The following is a 16,130-nucleotide window of genomic DNA, read 5'->3' as shown; positions in this document are numbered from 1 at the left end:
CATTTATTTGTTCTACATCGCACCAAAATTCCAAATTAATACAACTGGTTATGTTTAATATAATTCACTTCGCTTCTCTCACTGCTTTTGACAAGGACTTCAACAAATGTGAACAAGAAAGATTGCAGGGGTTGCTTAAGAGTTTGTATCATTAAATCATTGAATCAAATAATAAATCAATTATTGCTGTTTTTTTCAGTCAATACAATTTAGCTTCGGGCTCGGTGAATATTGTACTCCTCAGGTGGCTAAATCATAGTATTGAACTCAAAAACGGCAATAATTGTATAATATTAATCTCTTAACAATCTGTTAATATTGTCGGCTTGATAAGAAAACAAAATTAATAAGTTAACTAACCTCCATTTCAGTATGTACATATATCCTATCCGAGTTCTGCAGTCGAATGATGAGATTTATGTATGCTAAATAATGAACTTGCTAAAGGTTCTTGTACAAAAAAATTGCAATTATGAAGAATCATTAGTCATTAATACTTTATTGAACTATGAATTGTTTCCTTTTGGTCTAATATCTAGTACGTGTCATTCGGAATCTTCAGAATTTATTGTAGCTCTCAAACATAGGGTTAGCAAAATCACTGAGGATTGCGATTGAAGAGTATCGTCGCCATTTTTAAATGGAAACGAGAATCCAGTATTCTGAACTCATACGTATGCTGTACGGATATATTCCTGGCACAAAACCAATATCTAAACAGCACGTACTTCCCAAAGGACTTATATTTACTTTATACTTTAATAATATTAAATATTAATTAATATTAATATAAAACCAATATATTTATTATTTTTTATTATATATTAAAAAAATATTATACATGTACAAATATTATACATGTATATCACCAATTTTTTGTTCATCCGCAATCCTTTACTTAATCACCCAACAAATCCACCCTAAAAATATGAAAAATAAAAAAATAAAAAAAATTTTCTAGCCATAAACTATTACTGAGTTAAGAAATAACCCCATGTACCAGCTAAAATATTGAATGCAATTCTCTATTAATTATATACAGAGCTCTCTTTTTCCAGGAGATATAAAACGTCCAAAATTGATCACCGAGCCCTCTTAATAGTTTATCATTAATGGTCCCATGCATCCCCCTTTCTGCACCTATATACATGTATACTAATATAATTATGTATATTAAATGTAATGAATGCAACAATTAAAATGAAGATTTTTAGACACAAAAAAAAATCTTTAACACGATTAAAGATTAAAACAAAATGTGTTTGTGAAACACTTATGCCCCTGTATGGCAACTTATAGCAAAGGTTAAACTTTCTCAACTGCAAATCTAAATACGCTCCTACCCAAAGTAAGGTCTTGTCTCGAGAAATATACCTGTGAAATATGAAAGCCCTAGCAGCAAACATCGAATAGATATTGATAGGTTAAAGTTTTCAAAAGTAAGTCAAACAGCAAGCCATAGTTCAAAGTCAAATAGTCAAAATTAATGGTGCCAAGGGAAAGGCTTTCTCGCAAGAAATACATATGTGAAATATGAAAGCCGAAGTACCAATCGTTCAAAAATTATGGCCAAGGTTAAAGATGTTCAAAAGTAGGCCAAACTCCAAGGTCAAGGTCAAAGGGTCAGAGTTGTTGGTATCCAAAGGAAGATCTTGTCACAAGGAATACATACGTGAAGAATGAAAGCCCTAGCACCAACCGTTCAAAAGTTATGGCCAAGGTTAAAGTTTTTCAAAAGTAGGTCAAACTCCAAGGTCAAGGTCAAAGGGTCAAAGTTGTAAGTATCCAAAGGAAGGTCTTGTCATAAGGAATAGCAGGGATTTATCAGCCTACTTTGGGAAACGCCATTTTTAGAGAATTGGGAAAATATTATCGGATATTTGCTGAAATTGGGAAAAATTAAAGAATCTTGCTTAGGTCATGTATTCAGGTGTAATTCCTTTAACATTTCAGCATGAACTCTAATTTTGGGCAACCAAACAGACAATTAAATATTATCCAACTTCATCATATACAAGATCAATTATCAATAATAGACTAATAAAACTAAATTTGATTTCAGTGAGTATAGAGTATTTATACAACTTAGGGTAGTACATCTGTGTATCAGACTCCAATTTAGATGATTAAAATCTGTTTCTGGAGATTATAAACCTCCTGCAAAAAATTATATTAAGTACACATTTCCTCAAAGTCCCCTTTTAGTATGTAAAAATGCATTGAAAAATATATGTTTCTCTCTGAAATATATGCCTACAGTTCTTACCATTCACTCGTAGATCAATTGAATAGGTGGAGATAACTTAAAAAATCTATATTATTGCACAGTATCATCATTTTCAGAAAAACGGAGGAAATTCGGATTAAAAGTCGGCGATGTTTACTAACAGTGTTTTAAAACTTGTTATGACTGTAACTTTGCTAAATGAGATAAATAGAGGAAAATTACAGACAATCTGACAATTTTACTAAGTTTTTTTTCCAAGATAATTAAAAAAACATTGTTCACCAATTGGGAAAAAATACTGCCAAATTGGGAAAAATTGAACTCATTTTCAATTGGGAATGGGGCCGAATTTCGGCCCATGAGAAGGTACTGATAAATCCCTGAATAGACTTGTAAATATGAAAGCCCTAGCACCAACTGTTAAAAAGTTATGGCCAAAGTTAAAGTTTTCCAAAAGTAGGTCAAACTCCAAGGTCAAGGTGTCAAAGTTGTTGGTGCATGTATCCAAAGGAAGGTCTTGTCACAAGGATTACAAATGTGAAGAATGAAAGCCTTAGCACCAACCGTTGAAAAGTTATGGCCAATTAGGTTAAAATCTTTCAAAAGTAGGTCAAACTCCTAGGTCTTGGTCAAATGATCAAGTTGTTGGTACAGTGTATCCCATGGACGTTCTTGTCACAAGGATTACACTTGTAAAGTATGAAATCTCTAGCACTAATTGCTCAAAAGAATATGGCCAAGGTTAAAGTTCGGTAGAATTTTGCGAAACTGGGTCAAACCTCAAGGTCAAGGTAAAAGATAAATGTGATAGTACCCAAAGAAAGGCCTTGTCACAAGGAATACACATGTGAAATATGAAAGCCATAGCTCCAACCAATCAATCAAAAGTTATGGGTAATGTTAAAGTTTTTGCAGACAATATCAGACAAACAGACAGAAGGACAGACGGACGGACAGGGTGGGTGGGTCAAAACATAAAAATCTTAATTATATTCGTGTTGGTGTAGGGAGAAGAGGGAAGTGGACAGGCCCGTAGGAAGCAATTTAGGTTTTTGGGATTGCACAACCAAACATGCATTTTCAGTGGGGGCGGAGGGGGGGGGGGGTACTACCAAACAAATTCAGGGGGGGGGGGCTACCAAACACTGAAAAATTCCTTTGACAATGGAAAACAAGGGGAGTTCATCAGACGTATAATTACTGAGGGGGCACATCCGTCAAGTAGATTTGTTTTCTATCCTATACTATATCGGCAAAATTCGTGCCCCCATACCGGTTCCTACTGTCCTGGGGAGGGATACTTTTTGGAGGAGGGGCATTTCAATGAACAATTTCATGCTAAAAATAACTTATGTTTGGAAAAAATAGGGGAGCCCCAACACCCTTCGTGTCTGAACAAATGATATTGTTTACTTTTATCAATAGTATAGTCTTGAGTCTTGACAATTTTGGTATATTCTAGGGGTGTAGCAATACATGTACGTCGATATATCGATGCATTGTGAATTTGTGATACAGAGAAGGTGGATATACGATGCATCGATGCATAAAATGAAGAATCTATTTCAGGAAGCATTTAATGCACAAAATTTGAGTTCAAATTTAGAGTAATTGTGTAAATAACAATGGTAAAACTCATTAAAAACGAGAAGGAAAGTTATTATTTTTTTTTTTTAGAAATTAAAAGGGAAAAATAGTTAAAAGTAACTCATGGCCGTAGGAACGGGGGGGGGGGGCACGGGGGGCCGTGCCCCCCCCCCCAATAATTTTGCCGATATATAGATTACTATAGAAAACATAGGTACCATATGCTTGTGCCCCCTCAATAAAAACGTCTGATGACCTTTTTTATTTTTATTTTTTTTTTTTTTTTTGCTTGTCAAGAATTTTTGGTAGTTGATAGTGCCCCTCCAACTGAAGATGTATGGCTGTGCCCCCCCTCAAACTGAAATTGCTTCCTACGGGCCTGTAACTTGCTTTAAAACTGGTTTCGGAAAATAGAAAAAGGAATGCTGAAATCTATGATTTCCCTTTCTTAAAACCGAACAAAAACTATTATGCAAACCTGTAAATTAAAATTGATATATAATGATATATTGCGACATTTTTCTGAAATATCGCGATGTATCGTGATCTGCTTTGACACTCTCTACCATCGGCTCATACATTCGTGAACCTCTGTCGTTGGCTCGCGTTCAGTGTTAAGCACAAGAAATAGTGCGATTTTTTAAATTCATTATAATTAAATGCCTGCAGTTCTGTTTGTCTTTTAAGGTATATATATATACTAAGTAGATCTAGAGCAGTTAACTATTAGTTTAATTTGAAATAATCCCTGGAATATCATGTTTTTTTTTACGTTATATCTTGACGCGAGCCCATTGCAGAAGAGAGGAACGAACGACAACTCTGCATAGGAGATTGCTGCTTTTCCGGAATACGTTCGGCTTTTGTACGTCTTTTTCAATTTCCGGATATTGCACAAAACGTCTTTGGCGGCATGAAGTACGATAAAAGCGAGTTTTCAGCAGAATAAATCTCTTTTATCGCTACTTTTGAATGAAAGGTAAGTGGTGTTTTACTCTGCTTTGTAACAGACATGATGAATCAACATGATCTCTTGTTTTATTTATTTTATTGCCTGATCATTGCTCTTGACCCGTTGACTGACCAGTCGGCATGTATAATTTGTATTGCAACATAAATAATCATGATCATGACCTCACTGATTTGCCACTGAACTAAGAAGTCAAATTAAGTACTGTAGCATTTAAATCATTCTATTTTAATTTTGGTTTGTAAGCAATGATAAAAATTTCACGATCGTCAAGAGCCATAGAGATTCTAATGATTTTAGAACTGCTGAACAACATATTTCCTTGGCTGTCTGATAAGGTCTCCATTAAGTTGAAAATATTGATTCACATTCAGAAGTGGATCCCTAGACTACTTAAAAAAAATGTATTAGTGGTTTGCAGGAATATGTAAAAATCACGTTTCCCCCCATTTTTAGTCCCATTTCTTATTATTTATTATTATTTTTTTTTTGCAGGGGGTGGGGATATAGATAAAGGGTCATATTCCTGCAAGTCTGCCACTATTTATGCTTTTTGAGGGGTGGGGTTAGGTGGTGGGTATATTGGTATAATACATAATGACAGTAGGATTGAGTATTTTCTTAATCAGGTCCAGGAAAATCACTATATTTACCTATATAGCTTAATTTACCTATATAGCTTTATTTACCTATATAATATAGCTTTATTTAGCTATTTTAGAATAAGTTTCTGTTTTATGAAAAGCAAACAAAAAGTCGCATGAAAATTATGGCTGATATTTTTTTAAAAAGGTTTGATAAAAACAACCTAGGGCATAGATAGTAAAAACATTGCCTCTTTTAAACACTTTTTAACCAAAAAATGCATCTCTATTGTTTGGATAGCTGTCCATTACTGGAAGCGCGATGAGGCATGACTAAGTGTGATTGCCTTGCATTGTGCTGAATTATTACCAATCAATTATCTTGTTGACCAGAAGTGCTTTTCTTTGTTAAAGTAGCTGCTTATTCACAGATTAACTGTTATACATAGCCCCAAAACTTTTAGATCTTTGATTGCAATTGCACAAAAGGAGAAACATTTTTAAAAGTGGGTTTTTGGTGAATTGTTTTCAGTCCATTTCAAAGTTGAAAACTAATACTGCCTCATTATGCGACTTTTTGTCTGCTTTTCATAAAACAGAAATTTACTCTGAAATAGCTAAATAAAGCTATATTATATAGGTTAATAAAGCTATATAGGTAGATTTAGCTATATAGCTAAATGTAGTGATTTTCCTAGACCTGTTAATGTGGCATATGACATACATGCACAAACCACACTTAAGTCACTTGCATGAAATGCACATATTATAGGTGTGAGTTGGATATCTTGAATCAATAGATTGATGCAATGGATGTTTTGTTTTTGACAATACCCAAACAGACTTATCATCAATGTTTTTTGTGAAAAATGCAACTTGAATGGATTAATATATATGGAGTAAAATAAATTATTTATTTTTTCTAAAATTGACTGATTCCAATATATTCTAATTTTAATTCTAATTTTTTAGTGTGAAACTTTATATATATATTTCTTAATATTATCTTGTCAAAAAATGGATTGTACGTACCAAAGTATGTAGTATACCAAATAAATATCTAAATGATTGGATGATGAAGCTGTTGTAAAAAAATTAAGCTCCAGATGTAATAAATATTACCTACTCAGTGATTCATTTTGATGTGCGTCCTGCGTAAATTACGCACAAATTTTACTCAGGACGCATTATTTCAATAAATGTGCATCCCAATGGATGCAATAAATTTACAGAAGGACATGTACTATTTTAAATTGTTTCGGTATAATCTGATTCAAAACTTGACCGATTGTATCATATCCACGTGCTAAGCGATATGCATGAACGATTTTAACAGGTATAAGGTTGCCAACAACAGGTCAGATTTCACAACTGCAGTTAAAAGCAATTATCAGAAAATATTTGAAAGTTAGATAGCATAGTTCGATTATCACTGATTATGTCTATACTGTGGAACGTTTCTGAAGCGAATGTTATACCTTTGTATTTAAGCTGTAACCTGCATGTATCATTGTTTTTTTTTCTTTTCGTTTTTTCCTTACAAGCTAAGAAGTATAAAATTTAAATCATTTTAATTTCTGACTATTTGTCATTTCTTCTTTAACTTTTATTTTACTTCATTCTGCTTTTGTGCATTTTATGACTGATACGATGTGTGGGATCGTATATACGATCTAAAAATAGAACCAAAGTGCACAGTGGACAATATATTATTTTTATGACACAAAATCATGTACTCTTACTTGGACAATTGATAGTAAAAGTATAAATCATTCACAGCTACAATAAAACATTTGCACTTTCGTGCAATACCTTTTTTCATTTCACCAGAATTTCCTCTGTATCATCTAATATACGGTACCCTTGGATTTGGACGCATTGATTTTGGCACGGGACTCATTGTTGTCATTTTCTCATCACATTGTCATAGAGTTTGAAATATATATATATATATCGCTGTATGTTTCCCTTCAGGCTTGATTAAGAAAGTTAATATTCAGACTGTTACAAATTAAAGCTTTTAGTTATTGATATTGTGGTCAGGGGAACTAACTGCGGGATGTTTGTAGCGTATACTGTCTACACTAGGTGATTATTTGTGATATTTATAGATGTTGCTCACTTTGCTGTTTGAGTCATATAAAATCTATCAATGACACCCAGCTATCAGGGGTTTGAGAAAATGGTTATCTGTTGGTTCTTCATCATGCTTGTTTTTATTGTGTATACATAGCAGTGAGTCACCATGTAGCCACTATAAAGTACAGACGTTTCGTGGCATTAATTAAACCTTGATTATATTCAATTATTATAAACAGAAGAGCTACCAGGTATAGTTGTCTATTCCTCCATAAAAAAAATATCTAGACTAAGATTGTTAATTCATTAGTGTTTATAATAAAATTATCTTATTTTTATATCCTCTACTCCCCCCTCCCCGTTGATCTTTTTTCTCTGCTCAGATGTGATAAGTTGTAAAGTGAGGATTTTTCCAGATACTATTGATGACAGTTTGAATCGTATCTATTGAACAGTTCACACTACTAACGATCACAGGACTCAGTATGATTTCTCATGTTCATTGTTCAAGTATGTAGTAATTACTTTGCACAATAAATGTATAATCTATTATCCTTTCATATCCTATTGAGGAATCATGTATTTATCATTTAATAATTGGGCAAAAATATGTCCTTTGTAACATTTGTGTAATAAGCACATGATTAGTCAGCATTATTAAGTTGATATGGAGGATGTATGAAACCTGAAGTAATTTATTATGAAGAAGAGATTTTAAGGACAATTAAGGGTTGTTCACTACTTGGGATTTCCATATATTCCATCAGAAACAATTAACTAAAAGATAGCTTAATTACTCACAGCAATATTCCCACATCTTTTAAATATTCCTTGAGATTTTCTGATGAAATTTCTAGCTTATATAATATACGTATGCTTGTCACAGGCCTTTCAATATTAATTTCCTGCAAGTATAAATCCCAAGGTATGTACATGCATACTATATTACTGATATTTAAATTGAAATTTCATTAATTTCCAAAATCCTGCTTGATACACAAAATACAAATCATTTCCACTGAGTTCTGGAGGATAGCCATATAAGGAGACAGTTTATAAGAAGTACAGATGGGTTTGTTTGAACAAGTAGCTCCTATAACATGATAACATGTTGAGTAATTCTCCTTTAATAGGTGACTTCTTCACCTGTATAGAAACAGGTTAGACTTTGGTCAGAAGGAGGGTTTCTGTACAAAATCAGGTACTGTACGGTCATTTTATACATACAGCATGATATTTTTAACTTTGCGATGTTATTGGTGTGTACATTTTTGATTTGTAATTAAAAAAAAAATGTATAATAAATTATTTGATATCACATGCTTATCATGTCTATGTACATCCTATTTAAATATGTGAGATCTATATTGTATAATTTATATTTGAACTGTATAACTCCTTATTACAGCATCACTACAATTTGACGTATTGATGAATATGCATTTCCCTGATAGCAGTGTAGTAAGGTTAATATCAGGAACTATGACCTAGCTGTATGAAATAGTGTGATTACATTGCTTGTCATGTAGGAGGTGCAGGAACTCTTTATTCCAGATTAACTGAATCTAAACACACAGTTTGATCATGTTGATAGGCTTGTGTAAATAAAGGGAATGAGTCACGTACATTCATATTCATAGAATTTTTCAGGAGTTCAATTTTTTTTAGAAAGGTATGGCTTTGGATAGGAGATAATTTTTTGATTGTGTGTAGAAAGAGTTTGTTTATATATTATTTGATATTTGGAGAAATAAAATAATGTATGTAGTACTAATATTACTGGTAGGCGTATATATATGGTTGCATCTTATTCCCCAAAAGTCAAAGATTTGGAAATGAATTGTTCTAACAGATTGTTTGTCTACATTATATAACTTTGCTCCAACATTTGAACTGCACAGTATTTAATAAGCTTAACTCACAAGATTATAATGAAGTTTATGTTTTGTTGTCAGTTGAGTTGAGTTGAGTCAAGTTCAAACACCAAGGTTAAAGGTCAAATACTCAAGGTCTTTGGTATTTTAATTTTCTTAGCACAACTCTGTATATAGTATGGATAAAAAAAAATTTTTGTTATTTGTAGAGATAACTCGGTGCATTGGTACTTAAGATGTCGGGTAAGCCCCAGCTGATTGGCTACACCCCAACCTCCAATGAGGGGTCAGGTAAGGTCAAAGTGAAGAAGTTAACCAATCATCAACAGTTAATGTCTTAATTATTAAACAGGTAGTACTAATTATCATTTGATAAGAGTATAAGTAATTGTAAGTATAATATTGTATATGGAAAACAATGATATATAGCACTGGAAAAAAAAATGAATTTGCTAGGAAACAAATTATAATGAAACCCTTAGACATCAGTTAGACCAGGTCTCTTCCCCCAAGTAAATTAAAAAGTTTCTTCAGGTGAATGACTATATTTGTTTGCTGAATATGGTTAAAGATTAGATGATTTTAGGACACCTTGCATCTTACCTAAAAATAGAAAGCATAAATCCTGATTTGCACTAAAGAGCAATTTCCTGCTTATTCAATGAAAATTTGCAGGAGTGGTTAAATAAAAAGTACATAGGATATTTTTTAGAATGAAAGGTTAGTGCTCCTGATATGCTCCAGTGATGGGCTGAAATTTCTCGTCTTTATATCAGAAGACTGCTTTGGTCATCCCGCTGTTAACCGAGCCCGTAATTTGATGCTTCTGTATAATTATTTGGTGACATAGCCAGCTTTTTATTCAGACCTTGATATTTTTATACTCAGGTAGATTGACTTCATCTGAATTGTTTGGAAACTTATAGGGATCTCATTACCAGGTGATATTATCTAGCAAAGGGAACTTAAACAATTTGAAAAGACTAGATTTTACAAGTTATAATTTGAATTTTTTGTAGAAAATTTGCGTCTTAGTATTCTTAATATATAGACGTACCAACACAGAGAGCTTAAATATAGATATAATATTATCTTGAGCATGTTGAAGCTGACAAGATTTTTTTTTCATATAGTGAAGAAATTCGGGTGGACATCATAACCTTTCATTTCAGATTTTAAAAGTATTTGAAAAACAGAATGTTATCAATAACAAAATTTAATTTCTCCCAGTAAGGGTATTTTCTTTTAAGTTATTTGAATGAAAAATATGCCTCAGTGGTTGTGCTCAAAATCTTTCAGATATATCAATAAATCGATACATTTTAATCAATTGATGTATTGATTCTGAAATTCTCCTCAGTGACCACCTGGGGTCTCTTTTTAAAAACTCTAAATGCCCAAGGTGGTTCCAGGTCTCAGGTCTGTCTGTTCGTGTGTAAATTTGAAGTGAAAAAAAAAAAAAAAACGGCAATAATTTTAACAAATCTAGTAGAAATTTTCATCATAATAACAAAGTTGATTATTATAGATTTCTTAGTTTGTCTTGGGCAGGAGATATGCCAATTGTGTCTGCATGTTTTTTTTTTCATTTATACACATTATAGAATTACTTACACTATGCATGCATAGATAAAGAAAAAAGATTCCATCATATAATAACAGATTTTACATTATAACTGTGCGTACTAGCATTTAAACTGAATTTGTTTGTCTATTTTGTCATTCAACTATTAATTTTCTATACTTACCCGTTCAGGTGTAAACGAGCAAGGTCACATTTCCATTTTTGGGTAATACACAGACAACTGGATGTTCATTTTAAAACCTTGTTTACCCGATCAAGTTCTTAATATATTATTTAGCCCCCCAGGTATATCTAACGACACCTGTAGTTATATATTCAGCATCTAGGAGTTAAGCTTCGCAAAAACTTGAAGTTTGTGAAACCTGTTCCAGCTGTGTACAGGTTAAACTATTCTGGTGTACGTGTGATCAGTTCAGTATTCGGTGATTGATGAAATGTGTGGGTATTTTGCATAATCATTGAGATTTTGCGTACTTCTGGGAAATTTAAAGCCATCACTTGTGTTTAGGAATTGGAAATACATGGAAGCATTTTAAGAACAACATCATGGAAAGTAAGTAAGAATAAATAATTTCCAGAAAAGCAGCCATTGATGAGATGAACTTTAAATATATGTCTAGAAAGGCGCTATTGATCCCCCCCCCCCCCTTTTTTTTTTTTTTTTTTTACAAATTGAGGTCAGGCTCTTGTAATTATATAAACAAAAAAAAAATCCCTGTCTTGTCTAAGGAAAGAATGGTTTTGTTTATAGATAAGGGAAGGGGTATTCAAGAGCAATTCCAACTGCAGTTTATCTGTGGGTGATGTTGCTGGGGATAATTATATAATGAAAAGAAAAAGGATGTGACTTGCAAATGTGTGCCCTCATTTTAATCAGTAAAGATTGGCACATCTGAGTTTGTACTCTTCCTTAAACTGTGGGTCTCGATCTGTTTAAAAAAAAATTTACCATCTGATCCTTGTTTATGTTATTTAATTCTCTCATAAGGGGGGTAACTCTGTAACACTTTTAGGGTTCTGCACACACGGTCTGTGTAAAATTCCAACACTAGAAATTCTAGATATTATTTTTATAAAATAATTAATCAATACATTTCTGGTTGAATCAGCTGCTATGCACACTAATCATGTACTGCTTTTTTTTTCTTGAAAAAAAAATTGTTTTAACTGGAACATTAAAACTGTGAACGCTTCTTGAAACTGAAAAGTTTGCATGTGTAGCATCTGTATTTGACTATCATTGTGATTTTGTAGAATTAGATGTATTGTTTCTGAGAATCTTTTAAAATCTGAACACTACATGTGTATATGTAGATATTTCATTATTTTTTATTTCCAGTTTTATCACTTACAATGTATGACATGTCAGTGTTAAACTCTAGCTGCTTGTGATGGTGTTGATGTTGCATGCCTGGTGATTTTTCATGTTTCTTTTATTTGCATGGCTTAATGAAGGCAAAAACAGCATGGAAATGAATGGAAAGGGTGCTGGAAAAGGTAAGGAAGATGTCATATATATCATCATTAATGATCTTTAAATTAACAGGGGTGGATCCATGAATTTAACAATCATGTTGTTTTTGAGGGTAGTTGGAAAATTCTGACCAAAATCAAATGATCATAGTTAATAAACAGCAAACTAATTTAAAAATGTTTTATACAATAAGACATAATTACAACAAAACACACTTCTAATAAATTCATTCACATTTAGTACAGTGAAGTGATTTTCAGTTTCAAAACTTGAGTACTTGTTGGATATAAAGAATTATGTTTACAAAAAATCAAAATTGTTGGTCCCTTCCACCATAAAAAAGTAAATTTCATTAAAATCAGATTCCTTAAAACTCTATTTAAGGTCTTCCGTTTCCAACGGAAGACCTTCTACTGATTGTACTGATTAAGATTATTCTTTTTTTTTTTTTTCCTAGACGCCAACTTTGAAGCTTCATATCTTCCTCATTTCTGAACAGATTTTGTTCAAATTTTCAGAGCTTTTAGACTTTACAAAACACTCTCAGAATACTGTAATACAATTCGGAAATTACCTTCTGTTCACGAGTTATTCCCCTTTGATTGAAATTTTTATGCCTCTGGTTTCCAGACAAAGGCTCGGAAAGTGTAATAATTGGAGCACAATACCATTTGAAATTGAAAAGAAGAAGCATTGAAGTTGTGCACATCGGTTTTTCTTTCTTGATTTTTGCATTAAAAATGGCGCTAGAGAGGGGTCAAAATTTAGAACGCGAAAAAGAGCAAAAATTTTGACATATTTTCCTTTATATCTTTAAAACTAAAAATAATTTGTTAAAACATGCAGAATAAAAGTTGTGCATAATTGCAAGGGCTTTCATATTATACTATTTAAAAGGGGCTGGCCCCTATAATTCGGGATCCTGGGCCCTTAAAAGTTTTTGCTTTATAACTCAAAAACGGTAAATATTTCGATCTGGATCTTGGGAACAAAATTGTTCTTTTACACCTTTTTGATCTAATGAAAATGTTGTTTTGTTCGAGTATACCATGGGTATTGCGTAATACGTATTAGAAAGCAGGCCAGGTAAACAGGTAACGTTTTTCATTCGGCAAGGAAATCAGACCTCTTCATGTGTATAACTTAAACAGACTTGCTATCAATAATATACCCTGCGGTATTTAATGTTAATTTTCTTTTTAATAAGGTTTAAAACGTGGTATATGGTTCACTATTAAATTATTTATTACAACTTGTCTTTCTTTTCTTCTTTTTCTTCTTAAATTAGATTAATAGTGTTCAAAAGCGGAGAATATTAAATCTATCTTTCTACGTTTATTATTACAACAAACTTTGTAAGTGATTTTAAACTGTATGCATTGAATAATTCACGATCATTAGCTGTATGCATATTACGGTCTCCATGTTCAGCTCGATATTTAGTTATGTAACCCAACGCGCGAATCCCACGCTGTTGATCGAGGTCACCAGTGTACTAGCCACCTGTGGCCATAAACAAAGCTAGTATTTGTGATCGCGTATAATGTCAATTTTGTACAAAGAGCTATTAATTAATGGAAAGTTATGTTTTTAATTATATCGAATCAGTAAGATTACTTTACCGATCTTTTATAATCTTAATTCCAAACACTGGTGCATAAAAATCATTTTAAATTTTAATCGCTGTTTTTGTCTGTTCACGCAACAATACATTTAAAAAAGTATTGCTCTATCCCGTGTTGTTGTATTTTAATTCATCTGCAATTGTAATTGAATGGGGGCTTCGGTAAATAATTGTAATTACTACGCATGCTACGCACATATTATTTTTACCATCACTCTTGTGAATGTCCATTTATTATTTATAGAATTAAATAAACATTAACATAAATAAAAATTCCTTCAAATATACAAGTCATGTATTTGTAATATAGCAAACAGTTTCATCCATCTCTGCCGCTTTGTGTCTTAGGTGTTGTAGTCCAGTCCTCGTTTACATACACGTGGCCACAGAGAGCCCCGGGCACCTCGATGTTGAAATACATTGTGTACTCTGATAGTTGCTCTACACAGCACAAACAACTAACGTGTACATGCAGTGTAGTAATTGGCAAAGATTGTTTGAAAAATATAAACTCGCATGTGTTCGCTACGAAGCATTCATTTTAAAATTTTATTTACATGTAGATACCTTATAAGAACAAAATAAAGTAAATGTATAACACCTAGAACAATGTTTAAAAATTAAAATACAAATAGCGTGTGCTCGGAAGGGAAGATGGCTTAAAAGGGTGTGTCTGTGAATGCTTAGATCTAGCAACACATTTCGCAAAGTCAAGCATACTTGTGTCCAAATCCTTTAAAAGTGGGGGAAATCCCCAATCCTCGCACCCTTCCTTTTTGAATCTAAAAATATATACCATACTGAGAGTTGTATACAGAGCGGGAATGTTATTTTATTAGTCCTTAAAGGCACAACTTAAGAAATGACTTATAATTTTTTTTTAGGTAAGATTGTTTCGTGATAAAGCTGTGATAAATCTTAGGAACTTCTAAAGTTATAACTTAGGCATATCTTAAGATAACTTAGGAAACGTTTTTGAAACAGGCATGTCAAGCATTTAGTCAGATCTATTACGACATCCATATTACCATATAAGAGAATGAAATTTTGTTTTGTATATAAAGTGGTTATTACAAATATGCGTATTACAAAAATGTATGCTGAAATCTTCAAAAGCTATCGAATTATTTACTTCTCGCAACAAATATTGATTTGGTTCTAAAGAAATTGATTTCCGATTCACAATTTATCTGCATGCGACATTTTTTTAAAATCAGAAATGGTCAAATGAACATGATGAATGAATTAAGCGTAGAAAATTAGGGTGGGACTGCCAGACGTGCGGTAATCATATAAAGCCATAAGAATAATTCTGCAATAGGAAAACTTCAGCTATTATTCTTATTTTGAAATATTTAACTAGCTTGCGTGAAGAAAGAAATCTTTCATTTTCTGGGTAAATATTTTTTGTCTCTGATTTTCATTCTAGTTGTTTTTTTTAGTCATATCGGATCTTTCAAATTATTTCATCTTATCTATGTTGGTCATGTTGGTGATATACTTATTAAATTATTGTGGCCGAAATTACAAGAGATCCATTGCGTGTGAACCAGCGACCTGCGTTCGTAAACTAAACATCTTTTCGTCGTTTAATGTTGAAACATACACTATATTAAATTTTAAAAAAAAGTTAGCAAAATATATATCAGTATTTAACTGCATTTAACTGCGTTTCACATATACCCGGGTTTTGTGTTTGTTTACAATTATGTAACCTAATTATGTAGCCGAGGAAGCAGCTATGAGTGCTCATACACAAAACATTGTCGTTCTATATTCATTTTGCTGACACAATGATTTACGGAAAATTATTTTTTAAATCATACCGGGTCATTCAATTAAATTATTTATTCTTATCTTAATTTGATTTAATTTAAATCCAAAACATTCTATTAAGGACGTATAAAGGTCCCCGATTTCATGAATCCTAATCTTTAAACTGCATACATGTACATGTATTTAATAAACGATTTATTTCTCAATTACATGTATGTGTTATTATATGTTTAATTTCGGAGATTCATTGCGTGTAGTTAATTCTGCAGATAATTCTAACTTGACACACAAGGTTTGCACACAAGAATTCAAAAGAGATATATTTTGAAAACAATAAGACGCATTGCTTA

At 32.3% G+C, this 16,130-nt stretch overlaps 1 protein-coding gene across 4 annotated transcripts in view; it reads left to right on the top strand.

Annotated features, from left to right (window-relative positions):
- Window positions 1–4,715: 4,715 nt before the first annotated feature.
- Window positions 4,716–16,130, top strand: part of LOC133194042 (ATP-dependent translocase ABCB1-like) — a 39,480-nt gene continuing 28,065 nt past the window's right edge. For 2 of the 4 annotated variants that reach the window (XM_061329964.1, XM_061329963.1), the window contains exons 1-3: window positions 4,716–4,793; window positions 9,531–9,612; window positions 12,362–12,403. In XM_061329964.1, the coding sequence (XP_061185948.1) occupies window positions 9,558–9,612; window positions 12,362–12,403 (97 nt within the window). In that variant the 5' untranslated portion in view covers window positions 4,716–4,793; window positions 9,531–9,557. Of the gene's footprint in view, window positions 4,794–9,530; window positions 9,613–11,437; window positions 11,460–12,361; window positions 12,404–16,130 lie in introns of those variants that run through there. The other 2 variants (XM_061329965.1, XM_061329966.1) reach the window with 2 other exon arrangements.

This window comes from Saccostrea echinata, unplaced genomic scaffold (genome assembly GCF_033153115.1).
Source record: "Saccostrea echinata isolate AGI-Se365-2 ecotype Australia unplaced genomic scaffold, CSIRO_AGI_Sech_v1 ptg000028l, whole genome shotgun sequence".
Taxonomy (NCBI): Eukaryota; Metazoa; Mollusca; class Bivalvia; order Ostreida; family Ostreidae; genus Saccostrea; species Saccostrea echinata.
This window is presented reverse-complemented; position numbering and strand designations above follow the sequence as displayed.